Below are 15,447 nucleotides of genomic sequence, written 5' to 3'. Positions count from 1 at the left end.
CCTCATTCTTTTGTGAGTGGATGCTATTTATAGTTACAGTAACTGCGCTTTGCTTGTTTTGGGTATTTTTTTTTTGTCTGTTGTAATGGTTCTTTACCGATGACGAGGATGACTTTAGGTCGTGGTCTGGATGGATCGAACACCTCGTACTCCTCTATGAGCTCCGCCGTCTCCGACAGGTCAGAGTCGCTCTCGATGGAGAACTGGCTGATGGGAGGGAGGCGGTCATACCGTCTGTAGGGGAAATTGGGGCTGTCTGGCAACACTATGACACACAGACAAACACATACACACATAGAAAGTGTTAAATAAGCAAAACAGGCCGGCTTTTATCTGTGTGTTGATGAACTTCTCAAACCATTCGTGTCTGCTGATATACTCGGCTAAACAATGCTACAAGTCTGCACTGTCTTTTTATATGTGCAGTTGTGACTTTATTTCAGACTCTCATTTCAGAAGAAAACCCCCAAATAAATCATGTCTGTTTCAACAAACAGTAAATTAGAGATGAAGCAGTTAGAGTGATGAATTTAAACACAGCTGATACATTCGGTTTGGTAATTGTCCTGCTGTCTCTGGTGATGAAAGCATCAATTATACAGCTTCGACAACAATAACACAGTTAGCAAAGACAGAAAAAACAAGTGCAAGTTTCTCCAACAGAAGCAGGAGCTGTTATAGTTTTCATGTGACTGTAACTGGATTGACCATACAGTTAGTAGCAAGGACAACACATGACAATGCATGCACTCGTTGCATCAGAAGAGACCAGAGGATGTTTTATGTAAACAGTTCCGCTTGTTAAAATTAAAACAGTTTCATTTAACTTAACATGCCACAACTTAAAACTTTCAACATATCAGTAAGGTAATCATGCCAAGATAAGAATAAATGAGTGTGGGCTTCCCTTGCAGCTATATTTATTTTTTCATTTTTGGAGGCTGTCAAATTTGAGCTTCAAAAATCAGCCAAAGGCAACAGAAATCAACAACCCTGATTTAGCCTACAGTTCCCAGGAGATAAACACTGCAGCAGGCAAAGTTTCCAGGTTCTTTTGCCACAATATTACAAGAAGAGGAAGTCAAATATAAAAAAATAAAATGTCGTCACAAAATGTTTTTGAACTAATGAACTGTAGATCTATACATCTGTGTTATCTGCATGGCATGGGTGAAATTTGTTTTGGTTTTCATGGGTCCCTGCTGTGTACATTCCTGCTGCGCTTCAAAGAAAAGGTGAATGGCTGAACTGGAAGAAGTCATTAGCTTACGACAGCTGTAACTGAACTCCACTTTGCTTTGCAAATTCAAACAGAGTTTTGCATATATGGGACTTCCTGCTGGGAATCAATAACTGATGAATGGAGAGACTTTTTTTTCATATTCCTGCTCAGACTAATATTTAGCTACGTGTATTCCACAGGACAGTGTGTTGGTAGCACTGTTTTGATCTATGCGCGCTGTCTTTGAACAGGAAGCAGGAAGGTTTCCTTCCAAAAATTTTAGTCAGTTTTGTAGATGTGGTTTGGATGTATATGATCTTATCTATGTGTCTAAAATCTATGTGAAGTACGGCTATAGTTTGCACTAAAGTGCCGGAATAAAAAGCATCTTCTCTCATTGCGCTCTGAAAGTTTTTTCCTATCTCTCGTTCCAAGACAGTGGTAACAGTTTTAACAGTGTATATGTACAGTGAAGCTTCTGGGCTCAGCACAAACATCAAAACGCCTTTCTCATCAAGCAGGGACCCAGATTGGTGTGAAATAAAGATGTGCACTGCTGTCGGCTTTCTTAGAAAGAAGGCAGGAGCCAAAAAGTAGAAATGCTGGCATCTTTTATTGTGCCAAGAAACTTTGCCAAAAATAGAATGGGATGAAACGCAGCGCCAATTAATCTGCCAAAGACTTTTAGTCAACTAAAGACATAAAATAGAGCATTCCCAGAGCCTGATCACACAGTGGTTACAAACCTGTAGGTTAAATTTTCACCCAACGAAAGCAAGAGAAAAATGTATTTAAGTAAATCAAACGGCTGCATTTAAACAAATCAGCCAAGCAACTAATTGCTTAAGCTCTAATCTGTTTCATTGCCTCCTCACCATTTCTGAAGAGGGACCTGCGTGACTGGCCTCCATTGAGAGGAGGAAGTGACTTCTTCTCCTGGCCCACAAAAGTATCCCACCGCACCTTTTCTGGTCCTCCGAGCTCTCTGGCTTTCTTCAGACAGCCTTCCAAGTATTCAATGGGGTCATCGGGCCGGTAGTACATCAGACCTGTGAGCAGGCTCTGGAGGAAACAGTGGAGGAAGATATTATGATGTATAGTTTCATACAATATTTAGAGAAGGGATGTTCACTGTGGCAGTGCTGCAGCTTTGTTACGATGTGCTGCTGTGGAACAGCGTGGCAGTGCTCGAACACACCACCTTAATGAGGGGAAGTTTCGAACTGCAGAGCATGGTTGCCTTAGCCCGGCTCCACCAGAGCAATAAAAATCTCATTTTGCCAGAAGTCCATGAAATTGGCCTCAGCCTGACAAATACACACATACCCCTGATGACCTTGGTGTTATTGTCGAGCAGCACTGACTGTGATGAATATGAAAGCGAACTCGACAGCCAAAACACAAGCGTATGTTTGTGTGACATTTGTCCTATCCTGTTTTCAAAACAATACCTTCCTCTGGGATTTCATCTCCACCCTCACTAACATCTCCCACCAGCAGCACGTTGTGAAGTTTCCTGAAAACAATTTGATGTGCTCATTTTCTGATAATGAATACACTGTTACGGGGCAGCAGTGTAAGGAATGAAAGGCAAAGGCAGTTATGATGATGATGACGATGATGTGCCACTTCAGTGCTCAATGTAATTTGAACTGACTGTAAATAAACAGGCACTGATTGCTTGCATACATTAGCTTGACTGCAGCAGGGGAATGAGTGTAATTAAGAGGATGAGCCAATTTAGCATCCCCTCAGCAGAAAGAATATATTTCATTATCATATTCCTGTGAGCTCTGATATGTGTCTCTGCTTAGGAATTAATCAACTTAATCGGACTTTGTATCTCTTTCACCAGCTATGACCATCTGTAACTTTCGTATTTACGTAATATCCCAACAGACTTCAATAGCAGTTATATATATACGAGGGAGTTTGTAAAATTATGATTTCCCCTCTTATTTTAAGCTACTGTTTAATCCTGAAATACGCTTTCAGCCCACGTGATCCGCACCTCTATACCGTCAGATAACGTAAAGGAAGAATCTTTACCGTGACTCTGTCATGCATCTTGCAATGCATGGAACATGAATTAGTGTACTCTCCCTGAGCGCGAAACATACCCAGTTTGTCTCTTCAAAGCGTGCACCAGCTCTCACCTCAAATAGTTGCGGTATTTCCCGCCGCGCGAGATACTCCTTGGCATCGTTGGTATTCATCTCTAGACGGAAATCCTCTGAAATGACAACTTCTCCAAAGCGTTTGATTTTCTTTTCCTTTCTTCAGACGACTCGGTGCAGTAATCTTTGGTTAATAACTGAGCTCCGGACAGACTCTCGCTCAGCGCATTTTTGCCTCCTGTTTGTACTTTACAACTGAATTCCTGCAGGCAATTCCACCGCGCCACCCTCCTCGCTCGCTGATGCAGATGCGTGGCTTGTCCGTCTTCCCTTCTACAGCGGACTGCTTCCAGCACGCACCGACTGTTTGTGTGTATGCGTGTATGTGCCTTGACGTTGGGTTGGCACAGAGGTTGCGCGCCGTGTGCCAAAAAGCGCACGCACCGCCTCTGCTCTACATTTTCAATCGTTCCTCCTCAGTCTTGAAAGTTGGTGTTGATTCATGATTAATTCGATCGTGGGTTATAAAATGATGGTATAAAGCGGATCAAATATGGTAGCGTCTACATGTAGCTGAAATATTATACTTTTATTTTAAACTTTTGAAAAAAAAAAAGCTTATCAGATATGAGTCCATAAGAATATGAATTTTGAATATGTTTATTTTAAGTAACCATATTTTGTTACTAAAATAATTATGTTTCAATTCAGTGTTTGTAATGGAGTAGTTTTACTTTGGTAGCATTTTATTAAGCATTAGTAAGGTATAAGCAAGTGTTTAATGTTACTGTTAATGTTTACTGTTTACACCATCTACAGCTATAACTGCTACTACATCAGTGCTAGTAATAATCATAACCATAATCCTAGTCATAATAATATATATTTATAAATGGCAAACTAGGGAGGAGTAATGCTATATAAAAGATGAATTTACCACTTGCTAATGCCTTACTAATACCTTAACAATCCTTAATAGTGTGACATTATTATATTATTATATATATTATTATTACTTCTTCTGAAATGAGAGATATTTATTGACTCCAGAAAACTAAATGGATGGATCTATCCATTTTCCTTCCCTCATCCAATTAGGCTGCTGCAGTCTATTCCAGTGGGTGGGGTGGGGGGTGGTCTGATTTTCTTAATATTTCCATTACTTCCAGAGAATAAAACATGCAACATATCCCAATGCCCACTGAAATGTGTGTCAGTCTTTACTTCACATTTTTATTGCATTTGTAAATAGCTTTGTAAATAAATGACTTTAAAACTCCACATTCATACATACAAAGAAGCTCACTGGACTTTTGTAAAGACAACTTTGAAATTGTGGCATTATTGAATTGACTAACAGAGTGGAATAACCCAAACAACCTAACTCTAGGTGCAGCTAAATATAGCTGGATAATCTCTTAAATTGCTTAACAATGTATATTTTTGTTTGAGGTTGGGTTGAAAAGTTCAGCAAAAGGTGGATTCCAGTGGACAGTCAGTCCAGCTTTTTTAGGCAACTCAGGAAGGAAGGTCACTTTGATTTCCTGGTTTGTTCCATAGGATTTGATTCTTAATGCCTCTAATCCTCTTGACCACAACGAACTTGTTTGTTATATCACATAACATGAGATTAGTTCAGTCACATCAATGCTTTAGAAAGCAATTATCATTCTAACTTGTTACCATTTCATACCAGAATCAGTTACTGCAGCTTGAAAATAAAATGTTAATTTATGGACTGAAGTTGAGTATTGAGCAGATGTACGCTGCTGAGACCTGCTTTGTTAGAGCAGTTAACAAAGGACATTACCACGATGAGCTCCTAGCAGGCACACTACTCGAGGAAGCAGGTCAAAAAGTTGCAGAATCAGGAGACGTACCGAGGATTAAAGTGGCTGGCAGTCCTGCAAAGGCTCCCTGCAGTGTGTCAAAACTGATTTTGCTGCTGGTTTCCCAGAAAATCTTCTGTGTGCTGGGTTGTGAAGTTGCATTAGAATTGCATGGGAGATATGTAGCTCTATTTCACAATGGGCTCCTGGCCTCTTTGACTTCTTTAGCAGTAACACCACGAGACTTTTAATGTCTACTGCCTGTAATATACTTGTCACTTCTCATTACTGAGTCCCTGACCAATTAGCTAACAAGGGCAACTAAATATGAAGCTGTCAGCATCATTTGATGACTAGTTTGCTTTTCTTTCTCTCATCAGGGCACCAGTCATATCTGGCAGAATGATGATGATGTCAGGTGTACTGCAGCCTCTTGTACTTAAAATAAGCAGCCACACAAAGGGTTTTTTTTCTTGTATTTTTCTTTGGAATTAAAAATTGATGTCAATGAAAACAAAACAGCAGACAAGAAAACAAACAAGGAAATAAAGAAACAGAGAACATGAGCTTAACGTATGGATGGCGACCGTCGAGGAGAAACTAACACAACTGCTGCAACTGATTAACTAATAAAGTTAAAAACATTTTAAATGTCTATAAATTTCTCCAATAAACCCCAGCTTTTTTTTTTTTATACAGAAACATTGTTTTTTTTCTTCATTTACTTACATTAATTACTAGATCTAGAAAACGTTCATATGATGGTGACGAATTCCGTCATTTGAAGGAGGAAACCTAACATTAACCCGTGCGTGCAAGCATGACCCTTCAGTGTTATGGGTCAGGATTAACTTGAATTAGGTTAGTTATTCTAAAATAATAAGAAAGCAAGAGATTTAAGTTTTTATTTATATTAATGTTTTATTTTTCTTTCTCATAAACGTATTATGTTTGTGCTCTTCTTGTTATATGTTGTAAGTATGTTTTACTGCTGTGTTACACGAGCCTAGATATATTAGATATACAATGGATATGCACTTAAGTTGATCAGAAACAAATGACAATTAAACCTGCAGTCTCGAGAGAAAACTCAATTTGTTTTAAAACTGCTAACCCCCACCTCATTTTCTCCTTCTCATCTTCCACGTCAAAACCTTTATTTTGAAAATATCTGCCACCGGAAACACTTGCTGAGTGGATCCACCGGTTTTCACTTCCTACATGTCCACTGCTAACAGAGCTGCACAATGAAAATACTAACTTTATTAGGATTATTTTCAGCATGCTTTTTAGCAAACAGCATCAACATCGAGGTGAGTTTATTATTTTCACGTAGCTCCGATTTTCCCTTCGGTTTGTTGCATTTTTAGGTAGAAACATCGTTGTCATGTTAGCCAGCCCTGCTGTCATGCTAGCTTTGTTGATGCTGAATATACTTGCTTATATGACCCCAAATCCCGATAAAACATAGATAATTATTCACCTTCTTTCGGTTATTTCACAGAATAGCGCAGGGCAGTTCTTCAGCAGTGGGCATACGAACAATTGGGCCGTTCTGGTGAGTGTTCTTTTATTTTTCAGGTTGAGTAAATGCTAATAGACGATGTTAGGAACAACAGAAGACATATATGTGCATCTTCTTCATTTGCCTTTATTAACAGGTGTGCACATCCAGATTCTGGTTCAACTACCGACATGTGGCAAATACTCTATCTGTGTACAGAAGTGTGAAGAGGCTGGGCATCCCTGACAGGTAATAATGATAACAATGATAACAACTTGATTTGTATAGCACCTTTTAAAACACACAGTTGCAAAGTGTTTCACAATCGGGATAAAACCACACATTTAAGGTAAGAATATAAGTTCCAGCACACAGACAAACAAACAAGCATATGGTGTTGCTATGGTCAAATATAATGGGAGAAATATTAGGGAAAACCAACTACTGATTCAGCCCATTTCATAGGCTGATGAAAACTTGTGTGGCTTCTAATATAAGAGCATGCTTAAGAGACCCTGTTCAGACAGTTGGAAGGACTGGCAATGAAAGGCTTTATATGTTGTTAATAATAATTTTAAAAAGCATTCTGCATTTCACTGGAATCCAATGAAGGGAAATAAGAATAGGGCTTATATGTAGGTGCCTGCTAGTTTTTAGAGGCAACCTAGCAGTTGTGTTCTGGGCTAAGGAGGAAATGCACATGAAAAGTGAGTTATCAAGGCATGTGAAAATAAAAGTGTGTATTGAAAGTTCAAAATTACTGGATAACAGTAAATGTTTCACTCACCTATGGTCACCAGCTGTGGGTACAAGCAGCAGAAATGGGCTTCCCCTGAATTGTGGCTAGCCTCTCCCTTAGAGATAGGGTGAGAGGTTCAGTCATCCGGGAAGGGCTCAGAGTAGAGCCGCTGCTCCTCCATATTGAAAGGAGCCAGTTGAGGTGGTTCGGCATCTGATAAGGATACCTCCTGGGTGAGGTGTTCGGGGCATGTCCCACCGTGAGGAAGCTCCGGGGCAGACCCAGGACACGGTGGAGAGATTATATCCCTCGGCTGGCCTGGGAACGCCCTGGTGTTCCCCAGGGCAAGCTGGAGAAGGTGGCTGGGGAGAGGGAGCTCTGGGCCTCTCTGCTTAGGCTGCTGCCCCTGCTTCTCAGCCCCGGATAAGCGGAAGAAGATGGATGGATGGATCATAGTTAAAAAAAAGAAAAAAAAAACCAAGACTGGATGAGCTTTGAAGTGTGATATGCAAATTTTAAATGCTCAAAATATTATCAGGGTTCTTAGCAGATGATCTGTATTTATAACAAGAGAGCTGATGTAATAACTGACCTCTAGGGGTGGCTGTAGCTCAGGTGGCAGAGCAGGTCAGCCACTAATCAGAAGGTCAGTGGTTCGATCCCAGGCTGCCTCCTGGCTGCATGTCAAATATCCTTGGGCAAGATACTAACCCCATGTTTGCCTACTGGTGGTGGTCAGAGGGCCCGGTGGCGCCAGTGTCCGGCAGCCTCGCCTCTGTCAGTGCGCCCCAGGGCAGCTATGGCTACAATGTAGCTTGCCATCGCCAGTGTGTGAATGGGTGAATGACTGAATGTAGTGTGAAGCGCTTTGGGGTCCTTAGGGACTAGAAAAGCACTATACAAATGCAGGCCACTTACCATCTCTATACAGAAGTTTTTAGGGCGAACACGAGAATTTAAATTTTGCCAGGACTGAGATGAGGTATTTGAGGCCGAAAAGGCTATTGAGGTTGTTAAGCTTAGCCAAAAAGGACCATTGTGTATTATAAGCATAGAAATAGAAATTAGTTATCCTGGTCACTGTAGTATTAAAACGATTAATCAGGTTGTTGAGTCACACAATCATGTAAGGTGTAAAAATAAATTTCACTTATAATAGCAAAGACATTTAAAATTTGAGGAATTGAAACATATTTTGGTTCTATATGGTAGTTAATGAAATATTTTTGGATTTTAGACATTCTGAAGAGGTCAAGTTGATCAGTAGGTAAATTTATAATGGGGACCTTTCAATATTTTCATGCATGATGAAGAGAAACCAGTTTATTAGACATTATATTTTCCAGAGTAATCAGTGTTGAAAATATGTGACAGTTGCAGTCATTTGGAGATATTTTAAAGACTCAATAACATAAATAGTCTTTCGGCATAATAATTATTATTGCTGGATTTAACAAGATATAGCATATTATGCGGTTGCTTTCTGAAAGAAATATGTATTCTGACTATCAATTAATTAATCTTAGATGTAATTGAACAATCATTTTTAATTATCATTGTGTATTCAGTAGTTAAGGGAGAAATTTATTCATCCCAGCAGGTGAAGTGTTTTGTAAAAGTTGCTCAAAAATTTATTAAAAAGAGGTACAGTAGAAAGAGGAACTGTGTAACTGGACAGCTACTGCAATGAAGAAGCTCATGCTGTTAGTCTTTGGCTGAACCCCTGGCTAGCCAGAACATTGTTTAGAGGGTATGGGATATTTTACTGGACTTTCAGAAGAGTTTTGACATTGTCCTGCTCACTATTATTGCACATCGATTGTCCACGGCCACATCCGGGGCCGAAGCGGACTTCTGAATAAGTTTACTGAGTCTATGGTGCTGTCCATTGTTAGGCTTGGCTTTAGCTGAGAGCACCTCAGAACATGCTGTCCATTCTACAAGGTGCCTGTATTGTGTCAAAATGAATTAAGTGAGTGCTCAAAAGTTTTTCCACAGCCTACTTTGGTTTGTTGTTTGTTCTGGGGCCTTTCCCAGATGGAGAGCTGCGGTAAAATAAAACATCCAACGTGGAGAAAATGGCAAATACGTTTGACAAGGTCTGTTTTGTGTAGAAGGGCACCAGTGGCAACAGGATGAACAAGTGTGCATATACTAATAAGTTTTCATTTTATTTCGAGATAGTAAAGTTTCAGAAATCAGTCCTGGCTCTGGAGAGTTACACAGTACTTGTGGTGGTAGTGCTGGTTAGCGATTGACTGTATGATTGGTGGGAGCTCTTGATGTCCAAATGTCAAAAGTTTCAAAATATTCAACAGCTGGTCCAACTGTAAGATCAATAAACAAACTGATGCAATTTAATTTTCAGGCTAAATGCATTATCCTTCACAACATAACAGTTAATGTGTTTGATAGCAGCCATTGTCCTTTTACTTATTTCAATATCATCATATTAACTCTGTTTTTTCTCTTTTTTTAATCACCAGCCACATAGTTCTGATGCTGGCTGATGACATGGCTTGTAACCACAGAAATCCCAAACCTGCTACAGTGTTCAGTCACAAAAACATGGAGCTGAATGTGTATGGTGACGATGTGGAAGTGGACTATCGAGGTTATGAGGTCAGTTCAGGTGTTTACACCTCACCTTCATTCTGTGAATCAACACTTATGTTAGCCTTATGTGTATCAACAAGCCCTGAGTGATTTTTAAAGTCTAAATGCAAAAATTGGGTATTTTGAAGCCAGAAAAAGATGAATCGCTTGAGCATAATCACAAATGTTCATGACTGTTTGGCATAAATTGTAAATATTTTCCTACCCCAGACAGTTTGATTCTGCTCAGCTTGTTATATAAACATTTACTGTGATTTATGTGACAGTCTCACATGCTGTGTTTCACCTTCAGTGTTGCGTTAAATAACTTGAGGAGAAACGGATTATGTCCAAGGCAACATTTTTATTGACCAGGACATTTTATAATCTACACGTCTAAAATGGGGCCCAGCCGGTTTTTATTTATTTTTCTGATTATTATGGACTAAGGCGAGTTCGTTGTTTTTTGACGACTCACTCTGTTTTGTGCCTTTTTAAAAATACAATGACACTGTACTGCCCGTCTTTGTTTGCTGTCACACCACATTCATGTGCAACAAAAACCAATAATCATTAAAAACAGAGGAAAAAAAACTCAGATAGGAGCTGATTATCAAATTTTAATTAAAGGATAAGTGGAGAAGATCAAAAATGTGGTCACTTACTGATCCTACCAATGACAATTTAAATATTACGAATTGACTTTTCATCACTAACTTTTCTTTTTACTGGCTTTTGTTTTGTATAGTTTCAATCTTTGAATAGTTTTATTTAACAACTAATTTACTACTTCCTGTCAGAGACATAGATGGAAAATGACCACAGGTTTGTACCGTGTGTGCCTTAGGTAACTGTGGAGAACTTCCTGCGAGTTTTGACTGGGCGCCTGCCTCCCAGCACACCACGCTCTAAACGCCTCCTTTCTGATGATCGAAGCAACATCCTCATATACCTGACAGGTACTTAAAGGGAAAAAATGTACCTATGAAGTTGAAGTAATTAAAGTTGAACAAAGTTGAATTAATTATTTTTAATCTGTGGTTGATTAACAGGCCACGGTGGGAATGGCTTTCTGAAGTTCCAGGACTCTGAGGAGATTAGTAATGTGGAACTGGCAGATGCTTTTGAGCAGATGTGGCAGAAAAGAAGGTAAATAAACTGAAAAGTGACTTCAAATAATCCCGTTTGTCAGGTCTACTTTACTTGTTTTTTCTTTGCCCTGCAGGGCATTTAGCTGTGCAGCATGCCAACAAGCATTTAACAGCACAAAACATCACAGCCTATGAGTATTATAACTTTATCAGGAGGTTCCCATTCTGTTGATTCTTTATAACAAGCAAAACAGATGATTATCAGAGGTGTGTTACGTTAAATTGATTCTCTTATCAAGGCTTTGTGTGTATCAAATGACTTCAGTGGTTGAAAGAGTGCTGTCAGTGCAGTGAAACTGTATACTCTCTATTCAGGCTTTTTTAAAAATAGCTTCAGCTCAGCTTGAAAGGTAGTGCTGGGCTTTCAATTGTCATTGGGAACATCAACTTGTAGCCTTGATAGTTCTTTTTTCCTGCCTGTAAATTGTAGATTAAGTTTTATATGCAGTAGGAATACAGTAGTTAAATGAGGAGCTAAATGTGTGAATCTAAAGGGCTAACTTGAAGGCCATGAAACCATATATATATTTAAAAAATCTTTAAATTTCATTGTTTAAGTATTTTTCTTGCCTATTGTACATTCGTGATGGAAGCAAAAACTTGCAGGAAAATATTCACAGATAATAATTTTTAACTGGTTGAACCATCTATCCATGAGTTTTAACATTTAGCTGGGCCATATTTAGTGAGTAATTAATAAATCAATAGGAATTGTTATCAATCGGTCTGAAACTAACAATTTTTTATGTATAGCTGAAGCTGAAGCTGTTGGATGTCTAGTTTTGTTAGTAAAATAAACAACGACAAATCTAGGAACAATGATTCGCTAATGCGTGTGTGGCAGACACAAGGTTTCTAGGCCATATCTGGTCCTTTGCAAAGTTTAATCCGGCTAGCGTATCACTTCACATCCGTCCCCCTTCGTTGTGTCTGTATGCCACACAAAACAGACGGGCACACTGCAGCTGCAAAATAACAAGCTAGCTCACAGAAAATGGCACAGAATATAAAAGCTGACTCTGAAGGCATAAAGAGTGACCTGTGTATATTTGCATTGAGATGACTGCTGTTTTCAAAGAATGAAATTTGCTTTGCCTTGAATCTGCACATCAGCACAGAAACGGAGCCAAGGACGGTGAAAATGACTAAAGCATACTGTACAGTACGCTTTACTGTAGCTGGGTTTCTTCCAGCTAAATCTAGAGGTTTTACTTTTAACTTTGTGAAATTTCACATTTCAACCATTGGGTAAGATTTGTAGAAATATATGGAAAAATAAAATTACAGATTCAGTATTTTGATATATGTTTTAATGTTAAATGCTCCAAACCACTGTAATGAGAGTGCATTATAAACATTGCACTATTTGGCCTGGGCTTCACTTAAGCCAACTTGTACATGTGAAGACTATATTGGACTTGCATTTTCAGTTTAATTAAAGAATTTCAGTAAACTTGATCTCACCCTTAATGTGGTTCTCATTTCCCAGCGTGATGTCAAATTGAATTTGACACCCCTTAGCGAATGAATTAACTAAGGAATCATTTCAGGTGGAAATTTTATGAGTACAACTGGAGTAGAAAAAGAAACAAACTAATTGTTGAACTTAGTAAATAGATCGTATTGTCCCTTGTGGCCTTCATTATCTATTTTAACTTTATACTTTAGACCATGTGATCGTGTTCTATGTGGGATAAGCTAGGGATTACAAAGTGTTAGCACAGCATTCTCTGTATTAGTACTCTTGAAATTACCTTGAACTTGTCATGTTTTCCTAAATTCTTCTAAAAGTAGAGGCTGTTTTGTTCTGTAATTGGGGTTACTATTTAAGCCACTGCTTTGCTTAATTTGTAAATCACGAGATGGTAAATGAGCTTTCACCTTGCTGCTGCGAGTGCCTCTATTGTTGTCCAAACCCATTATCATCCACGGTGAGTGTCTGGGTTACAGTCAGGCTCCAGGCTACTGGATAAAAGCTCAGTGACGCCAGCTTTCATGCTGATGTGATAATTGCAGGGTTGAACTGCTAAATTACAGCCACCGAAGAGACCTCCCTTTATCATCCCCAAACCACCTCGATTAAGTCTACTGGATGTGACAGTCTCTACATGTTTGTCTAAACAGGGGAAAGAAGTTGTAGTGAAATGTAGTGTTTTGTAGGAAAGGAGGATGGAGGGAAGGGAAAGGAAGGGGGTGGTGGTTAAGCTGTGTGCATGGGAGTGTTAGCAGGACTGAATGGAGCTGTTGGTTTTTCTTGGTCACCATGGTAACTGCAATATGAAAGATGGTTAGAAGGTTTGTGTGATATCTGTTTATTGGAACAAATGGATGAGTGTTATGCCAGCTGTGCATTCTCCCATCAGTTTTGTTTGAGAATGTGTATGATCCTCTGTTTGTGTTTGTCTCCAGGTACAACGAGCTGCTCTTCATCATTGACACCTGTCAAGGCGCCTCCATGTATGAAAGATTTTACTCTCCAAACATCATGGCTTTGGCCAGCAGTCAAGTTGGAGAAGACTCCCTGTCGGTGAGTTATCTTCCCTCACGTGGAAGATGAATTAAAAATCATCCATCAGCTTGTCAGATTCTCTAATAAGCAGTGTGATTTCATAGCACATTGCACTAGCTTGATTTCTGTGTTCATACGCTCTCACCCCCCTGCAACACCAGTCAGTGTTACTTGAAATAGTGTTGCACTTTTGAATTTTTATTCAAATGTCTTCTCTCTTTTAGCATTCAAACTAAGAAAGGTCTGCAAGAAATGTGACATGTTACAAGTTCTTCATCTCACTAATAATTATCAGAAACCTACTAGCTCTGCACTGCACTCAAATACAAGAACAATGCTGCTTCTTTTCCCCCCTCTTCTTCCACATTTTACACAACACTGACCTTTTGCTTGAGACGTATAGCTTAAAGTGCAAATCCCTCCACTGCATAATTTAGTTAGAAAAATCCTGAAAAGTCTTCAAGAGGCAGTGAGGGCAGGAGCTGAGGGGGGGAAACTTGCTCACTCTTTCTCTGCTTTGCACTGTTGATGGACCAATCTAAAACTGTGCTCAGTTGTGTGTGTGTGTGTGTGTGTGTGTGTGTGTGTGTGTGTAAGTTACAGAACCACTGTAAAAACACTGAAATGGCCAAATAGGGGATTAGCAGAATATAACATAAACACTTATGAATAATGAGTCTTTTAATATCTAAAAATAAGCATTTTTCAAGGAAAGGGACTGTGATGAGGGGACATTTAAAAATATCAATTTTATGACATTAAATAGTGCCAAACTACATTTTATGTATGACCAACTGTTTTTAATGTTTACACTACTTTTGAAAAATACAATAAATACAAAGTTAAGACCAAACAAACAAACAACCAAAGAAGACCTTATTTATTTGCTGAACAGAACGTATTTACTGACATGGTTTATTGTGGCTATAAATATTTGTTTTTGGACTGTTCTAGAGAGCCTTCTGATTATAAAAGCCTTTTAGCTTCCTTCCCCTGCTCCAACTTTCTTCAGCTTGGCTCTGCTTTTCTAACAAACATATCGTTGCTCTATGGACTGTTTAAAATAGTCTGAGCTTTTTTATTTACAGGATTTGCTTGTACATTCAGCCCCTAATTTTAAAAAAAAAACTTTGGCCATTTTAATATTGGCACGCACCACTGTAACAACATGTACATCACGGAAGAAGGAAAGCATCGTAAGTCTCCTTTGAGCAAGAATGAGGCAACGTAGGATTTTGAAATTAATACTGTAGGCCTCAACTGTAGGTAGGTATCGCGGCTGATACTAAAGTTCAAATCTCAGTGACGTTGACCGTAGGATTAGAAGCCGTACATCACGTTTTCTGTGAATCTTGTGAAAGCAATAACTCAAGAAGGAGTTCACCTAGGATTTTTAAATGGGCTTTAAAAATCTTAGACGAGTTCAAATCTCAGTCACCTTGACCTTAAGGTCAGAGGTCAAGTTTTCTGAAACTCTTGTGAATGCAAAAACTCAAGAATGGTGTAGGATTTTGAAATTGATATCATAGGTGTATCTACTACGATGCTGACGGGTGGCACTGGCAGGCACTATTATTTTTACATTATCAGCTAATGACTTCAAATTGTCAGCTGTACATAGCTAATACTATGCAAGCTTTCAAAGCAGCTATAATTGCTTTATATCACAGCGTTTTTAAATTTAAAATATCAAATGACTGAACAAAAAATATGAAACTAATATTTAATTTCATGATGAACTGAACCTAAAGATAAAGATGTATTTACAGCCTTGGATTGTG

The 15,447-nt window shown here is 38.9% G+C and overlaps 2 protein-coding genes across 2 annotated transcripts in view; one reads left to right on the top strand and one right to left on the bottom strand.

The window, feature by feature from the left end:
- The window catches only part of ak5 (adenylate kinase 5), a 104,538-nt gene extending 100,836 nt beyond the window's left edge, over positions 1 to 3,702 (bottom strand). The window contains exons 1-3 of the mRNA XM_085388152.1: positions 3,379 to 3,702; positions 2,098 to 2,284; positions 98 to 265 (exon numbers count right to left, since the gene is read on the bottom strand). Coding sequence (XP_085244278.1) covers positions 98 to 265; positions 2,098 to 2,284; positions 3,379 to 3,438 — 415 coding nt within the window. The 5' untranslated portion in view covers positions 3,439 to 3,702. The remainder of the gene's footprint in view (positions 1 to 97; positions 266 to 2,097; positions 2,285 to 3,378) is intronic.
- A 2,644-nt stretch (positions 3,703 to 6,346) lies between these two features.
- The window catches only part of pigk (phosphatidylinositol glycan anchor biosynthesis, class K), a 32,011-nt gene continuing 22,910 nt past the window's right edge, over positions 6,347 to 15,447 (top strand). Inside the window, exons 1-7 of the mRNA XM_085389384.1 lie at positions 6,347 to 6,481; positions 6,673 to 6,726; positions 6,830 to 6,921; positions 9,898 to 10,033; positions 10,854 to 10,965; positions 11,059 to 11,155; positions 13,567 to 13,684. Of these exons, the coding sequence (XP_085245510.1) occupies positions 6,416 to 6,481; positions 6,673 to 6,726; positions 6,830 to 6,921; positions 9,898 to 10,033; positions 10,854 to 10,965; positions 11,059 to 11,155; positions 13,567 to 13,684 (675 nt within the window). The 5' untranslated portion in view covers positions 6,347 to 6,415. The remainder of the gene's footprint in view (positions 6,482 to 6,672; positions 6,727 to 6,829; positions 6,922 to 9,897; positions 10,034 to 10,853; positions 10,966 to 11,058; positions 11,156 to 13,566; positions 13,685 to 15,447) is intronic.

The sequence above is a fragment of the Rhamphochromis longiceps genome, linkage group LG18, assembly GCF_057381845.1.
Source record: "Rhamphochromis longiceps isolate RC_006_pf linkage group LG18, R_longiceps_female_GT1.1, whole genome shotgun sequence".
NCBI classification, from domain to species: Eukaryota; Metazoa; Chordata; class Actinopteri; order Cichliformes; family Cichlidae; genus Rhamphochromis; species Rhamphochromis longiceps.
This window is presented reverse-complemented; position numbering and strand designations above follow the sequence as displayed.